Source organism: Cornus florida, unplaced genomic scaffold, assembly GCF_030987335.1.
Source record: "Cornus florida cultivar Cherokee Brave unplaced genomic scaffold, ASM3098733v1 CherokeeBrave_3.0.0_Hap2_Chr08, whole genome shotgun sequence".
Taxonomy (NCBI): domain Eukaryota; kingdom Viridiplantae; phylum Streptophyta; class Magnoliopsida; order Cornales; family Cornaceae; genus Cornus; species Cornus florida.
The window spans coordinates 65483968-65491006 of record NW_026775578.1 but is presented as its reverse complement, the minus strand read 5'-3'; the positions used below and the strand labels follow the sequence as shown (position 1 = coordinate 65491006).

The 7039-nt window shown below is 37.2% G+C and overlaps 1 protein-coding gene across 1 annotated transcript; it reads left to right on the top strand.

Annotated features, from left to right (window-relative positions):
- Window positions 1-2700: 2700 nt before the first annotated feature.
- LOC132271916 (carboxylesterase 1-like) lies at window positions 2701-4061 on the top strand. The gene has a single exon (XM_059773424.1). The coding sequence runs from the start codon at window positions 2950-2952 to the stop codon at window positions 3943-3945; it is 996 nt and encodes a 331-aa protein (XP_059629407.1). The 5' UTR covers window positions 2701-2949; the 3' UTR covers window positions 3946-4061.
- Window positions 4062-7039: the final 2978 nt, after the last annotated feature.

Sequence of the window (7039 nt, the reverse complement as noted above, 5' to 3'; positions counted from 1 at the left end):
CTGTCAAACTTTATTTGTGCGAATGTACTCTGTTGGTGCAGAGCGTGCACATTGCCTATCTTTCTCTTCATTTGCACTTGGTGGAGGCGTGTCCTGAGCAGCTCTTTTGACTCTGCTGTTTGTTCAGGTCGGCCATGAATTGCATTAATAATCCGAACGGGCTGAGCGTTGTGGTAATTCAGAATCTGATTTTTCTTGACTTGCTCAGCCGATCAGCTCTGCTTCCGTACTGGCCCCTAAACATATCCTACAAACTCGCCCCTTGCGATCAGCATCTCCACTTTCCTTCTTAAGTTCCTGCATTCATTAATCTAATGACCAAAGTCACTATGGAAAGCACAATGTTTAGATTGGTCTCTCTGCTCGAGAGGTTGCCTAATTGGTAATGGAGGGCAAAACCTATCTTTATTCTCTTGATATAGCCTTGCCAGAGTTTCTTTGAGTGGAGTAACCAACTCTTCCTCTCTAGGCCTCTTCTCTGCCTTCCAGGAGTTCTAACGTTGTGGTGGAACTTATTTTTGCCAGATCTTGGTTTTGGACTTTTCTTCTGTTGAAATAATCGACGTCTTCCTTGGATTGGCTGTTTCTTCTTCCTCTAAACGCATGAAACTATTAGCTCTCTCATTTAGCTCGTCCATGGTCTTTGGCGTATTAACCACCAGACTCGTGTGGAACGGTGTCCCTAGGTTCATTGCTAGCTTGAATGCTTGGACCGCTGTAGAGGGATAACACTCTATATCATACTCTTAACGAGGTTAAACCTGGTGAAGAAAGCTTGGAGTCGCTCGTCTTCGTGCTGCTTCATTGTAAACAGGCTTGAGACGTCTTTGGCTGGGCACTTGTTCCTATAGTATTAGCTTATGAACTTGTCACACAAGTCCTGGAAGCTTGCGACTAAACCTTTGGCCAAATTCTTGAACCAGTTGAGCGCTGGTCCGGTCAGGCTTGTAGGAAAGTACTTACACATCAAAGGATCATTCTCCGTGTTCAGAACCATCTTCAGCTGGATATAGTAAACATGATCGATCAGATTAGTCGTTCCATCGAACATGATGAAAATTGGTATAAAAAATTTCCTCAGATTCGGAGCGTTCAGAATCTCATAAGTAAACGGTGAATCAACTGTTCGTGCTGACGAATGGAGGGCCTCGTTCTCCCTTGGAAGCTTTGCAAAGATCCTCTGATTTGCAGATCTATCGTCGAAAACTCTATAATCATACGTAGCCATTGAAGGCCGATAAGGTGGATTGAATGATCTTTCCTCCGTAAGCTCGTTCTGCCATAGCGATGTAGCCCTGTGATGTCCAGACTCCATGGCTTCTTCACGCCTGATCCGCTCGTGATGCGCATCAGGATTAATAGATCCTTCTCGGTCCTCCACTCGATGAGCTGATAAATCGCCTAGCCCGATCTCCTCGCGGTGATGATCCACGTAATTGTTCCGTTCCTGTTCGCCCTGGTGAGCAACATCAGGTGGCAATACACGCTCCCCTACTAAAGGTGGCCGTGGAATCGCCGGAGCCTCCCGATGTTCCATTCCAGCTCGCAACTCTGCATTCTCTCTTCTCAGAGCTTCGATTATGTTCATTAACTCATCTAGCTTTATCTGCTGGCCATTCTCCGGTGGATTTGAGCTCTCTCCTCCGATCATCATTCCTGATCGGAGCAAAGTCATTAACCGCAATTTGTGATCAAATCTGAGCTCTGCTGATGCGAGCGAACTAGATCTACACTTGAATTAGCTGAATCCCGATCTCGATTGGCCGGATCTGAACTACTCCTGCGGCGAGTTCGTCTAATTCAGCAATCTAAACAAATCTCAACTGCATAAATCAACTCAACAAGCACAGATCAGGACTACGTAGATCAAACGTTAGTTTCTCGGAAACAACTGGAATCAAGACTCTGCAAGATGAATCATAATCTCCCTGATCTCGATCCAACTTTCAGAGTTCCAGCTCCTCCTCTTTGAACTAGCCTTGATCAAATCTGCCTTTATCGAACTCAGATCAATCTTCATCGATTCTCACAGACGGCGCCATTGAAGATGCAAGAAATTTTCCCTTTCATATTAGGAAAAATAATTCTACACTTCAAAATTTTCAACCCCTTTTCCTTCTACTTACAACCTATTTATAGACTGTTACAGACTTTCTAGATATTTTCTAACTAACTTCCTGAGCTGGGCTGTTCTTCTGGGCTTCTCTTTACTTTGGGCTTAGCTACTTCCTTGCAAAAAACCGGGCTTCCCACTCAACTGAAATGATCCTGGGCTTGATTAATTAAGATTCAGCCCAGAATGGTAGTCCTTATCCGCCCCACTTGTGACTACCTGGATCGTACCCGGCCCAGGTTATTTTGGGTATCCTCAAATCTTTTATACACATTACGAGGGAGAGAGAGATGAGAACTGTGTGGATAGAAAAGCATTAAATCAAAGAATAGGGGTATTATAGACTTTCTAGTTTGTCCTAACAACCCCTTCTGACCATGATTTGACTTTTCTTATTTATTATTAATTAGGATCATCAAATCCAAAGTAAGAGTCCCAGTAGACTTGGGATTCAATGTATCTAACCATGCTCAGAAGAGAGGTTGTGTTAAAAACAATCATTCTCTAACCAAAAGTCAATAATACTAAAATAGTGGTAAAATAGCTACGTACTTGGTGGAATTTACCCGTTATTTACTCATGAAGGGTCTCCTTCAATGTAAACCAAATATATATAATACACACACATGTACACCTACCTAAAAGCAATCTACCACTTTTGTGAGTCTGAACTCATAAGATATGATCATCATGCACTAAACATATCATTCCCACACACACACATATATATGTATCTAGATCGATACAAGTTACAGCTGTTCCATATGTTCTCTCTTTGTGAATAATCAGCTCTTTTTCTTTCTTTTTTTTGGTGGGTTCATCACCAATCAGCTCACATGTCTGATAATCAAAGATCGTCGTTAAGTTCCAGAGACAAAGTCTCCCAGTACCTCGGCATAGTCCTCAATCCGGACGGCACGATCACACGCGTCCACCAAGTCCCGGTGGTCCCTGCATCAGCCGATCCCAGCTCTCCCTCACCCGTCCTCACCAAAGACCTCCCTCTCAACACAGAACACCACACGTGGGTGCGTCTATTCCTGCCCCGGCAAGCACCTGATAACTCCTCCACAAGAAAGCTGCCCATTGTCGTCTACTACCACGGTGGTGGCTTCATCATATGCGCCGCAGACTCGAACATTTTTCACGACTTCTGCACCGAAATGGCGGTCCGACTCGGCGCGGTGATCGTATCGGTCGAGTACCGTCTCGCTCCGGAGCACCGCCTCCCGGCGGCCTACGATGATGCCGTGGAAGCGCTACACTGGATTAAAAGTTCCCACGATGAGTGGTTGCGCGATTTTGGTGATTTCTCCAACTGTTTTCTCATGGGCACCAGTGCTGGTGCCACCATGGTGTACCACGCTGGACTACGTGCAGCCGTGGCCGTTGATGATCTCCGGCCGTTGAAGATCAAAGGGCTGATATTGCATCACCCTTTTTTCGGTGGGTCCGAGAGGACAGGGTCGGAGTTGAGGCTCGTCAACGATAGGATATTGCCGCTGTTTATTACTGATCTGATGTGGGAACTGGCTTTGCCAATAGGTGCTGACCGGGATCATGAGTATTCTAATCCAACGGCTGTGATTGGAGGAGTACAAGCTTGTGAACAGTTTAAGATGCTGGGGTGGAGGGTTATAGTGACCTGCTGTGACGGAGACCCTCTGGTTGACCGGCAGATGGAGTTCGTGAAGGTGTTGGAAAAGAAGGGTGTGCAAGTGGTGTCAAAGTTTAGTGAGGGAGGTTGTCATGGATTTGATCTTGAACCGTCCAAAGCTGTGGAACTATTTTCAGTTGTGAAAGATTTTATGTCACCGTCGGTGAGTGCTTAGAAAATCCTAGTTGTACCATATTACGTCAAGCCATCTGGCTGGGCCTACGAGGTTGTGTCTTAATTAATGCATGTTTGTACTCTTTTGATAGAAAATTTTAATTGTTCATGTCACAATGATCATATGATATTACAAATGATGTGACTGCCTAAAATATAAAATAAAATACTTTTATTTATGTGTTAAAAATATTAAATATTAACGTATTAAAATATTAAAGTGTAAAGAAGTATTTCTCATAATTTTAACTTTAAAAATTAATAATTATTTTTTTCAAATACTAGAAGTATTATTTTTGTTTTCAATTATTATAAAATCTTTTTATCTCCTCTATTTCTTGATTAACTGTACTTTTATTTTAACCCCTTTTTTTTTCTCTTGCTTCCTCCTATCCAAACTTTTTCTCTACTTTTGTACTAACTTTTGTTTTCTCTCACTCATTTTTTTTATTTTAGTAAGTAACAACGAGAAACTGATTCGGGAATGGTAATTTGTTTATTTATTAATTTTATTCTATTTTATGCTTTAAATTTATGTTTGGATTTTTTGTTTCCCTATGTGATTTTTAAGATTTAATTTGGATGGTAAGAAAAGATAAAGTTTATATGGTATTATAGAATGAGAAAGGATGTATTAACAAGTTTAAGGATTTTCTTATCATTTTTTTAAAGGATAAAAGAAAAATGGAGTGCAAATTGTATAAAAGTGGATTAAACTAAAGAAAAATGTATTAAACTTGAAAAAAAATAAACCATCACAGCACTATGGATCCACTAAGGATCTTTTTTATTGTATTAGTTGGGAATGAATTAAAAAATTTATCCCTAGTGGATCCGTAGTGCTGTGATGGTTTATTTTTTATAAGTTTAATATAAGAAACTAAAATTGGTAATATTAAAAATTAAAAATAAATTAGTACATTAACTTATCAAATAAAATAATTATTTTGGGATAATGAAAAGGTGGACAGTTATTTTGAGACAATAAAATATATATATATATATATATATATATATATATATAAACCTACTTAGGCTTTTCCTTAGTTTAATTAAATATTAAATTAATTATCAATTTCTTAGTAAAGGTCCTGAAACTATAACTTTTTTTTCCTCAAGTTTCGTCGCCCTTTCTCCTTGATTCATGTACTTGAAAAGAAAAAGAAATAAGGTGAGATATGTGATACCCCTCGATTCCGGAATACAGGTCGATCAAGTCCGAGCACGACACCAAAGAAATATGAAACAATTAAGGTAATAAACAAGCATCGAATACAAAAAATAATAATAAATAAATAAATAAATAAAGCTGAAACAAAACTAAAGAATAAAATCCTCCAATAAATAATCCAATAGAATTAATTCTCCAATAACGGATACGTCAATGTGACTCGAAAGTTGACCTGATAACGGATTCGGAATGTAGAAGCGACAATAAAACACAAATTCGGTGAAAAGAAAACAAATGCGGAAGCAAAACGATAAAAATATACCAAGTATGCCCCCAAGGGCAAAATAGTCATTTCACATACAAATAAAGTCTCAAGAGATGTACGTCATCCTTAAGACACAAACATGGCTTCTCATGAAAGTATGGAACTTAAAAGAAAACAAAATGCGGAAGCGAAATTTTAAAAACGGACAAGTTTAGGCCTAGGGGCAAAATCATAATTTTTAGAAAGTTATGGGTGCTACCGAGCACACCATTGGGTAGACAGTGAAAAATTAACGAAGTTCAAAAAAAAGTTCACCCCCCTTCGGCCGCTGATACCAATAACCGTCTAGATTACAACTCAGAAATCCATCATGTGAACCCCTAATAAAATCTCAACTAAAAATCCTAACTGAAAACTGAAGTAAAGAAACTAAAATAAAAGAAGAATCCTATATAAATAAGTGATGAAGACTGTGTTTGCTCAGCACGAACAATCTCAAAGTCTAGAACTGACGAAAACCTAAAAAATAATGGTGGGTCAGGCCCACAAACAAGTTCTACTCTACTACAATCCAAACAAAGACCCGATACTCGTATACATCCTAGTCATCTCAACAATATCTAAATAATCCGTATATATATATATACACACTAAAGGACTCTCACTGGATTATAAGTCTGCCTTAACCTGAATAGTAGGAAATATGCAAAACGTACATATAGTGGGCATGAGCATAGTTAGTGAAATACGGTATGAGAAAAATACGGGTACCAAAAAGTACGAATATAATTCGATATTTTTTTTTTTAAATACGTTTTAAAAATTCATTTAAAAAAAGAGAGGGAAATGTAAAAATACAAATACAGATGCGTACGTATATAATACGCTATATGCACTAAAAATTCGGGACCAAAAATTCGGCTATAAACATCTTATTATTTTCTTATATATCATATATTTGTAAGGACAATGAAGAATATATAACAAATAATAAAATAATTATATTACAATTAACATTATTACAATAATCATAACAGAAATAAACTATCTAAATATAACATAATCAATTCATCACAAAATTAATGAAAAAAATTTCTAATTCAATTAATCAACTATGTTACCCAAATTAAAAATAAAATGCAGCTGCTTGAACCTCTTAGGGTACTTTTGAATAAATTCCAATATCTCTGCCTTTTACCCCGGATAAATGTGATTTCACTATTGAAATACCTCCATAATAGTTAGAGTTTTGTTCAACATAATCCCAAAATGCATCATTTTTTTTTTCTTTTTTTTCATTTTTCCTTGATAGCCTATATATTTATAATAAATGCATAAATATATGGTGTGATACTTGTGAAAATATCTTTATATTCTACTAAAACATCTAGTGAATGTGGTGATTGACAAACTTCCAAAATAGTAATAATAAAAATAATAATAATAATAATAAAGATACTAACAAAATTTAAAAGATCTCAAAACAAAATAAAAAATTTATAAATGTCTACAAACATCAATAAAAATCTATAATTATTCAAAATTATAATGTTCCATAAGGTATATATATATGTTTCATTACTTTGATTAAAGATCAAGCATTGGATTGACAATAATAAGAGATTTAAAAAAATATATAGGTTGATAATAGAATAACTA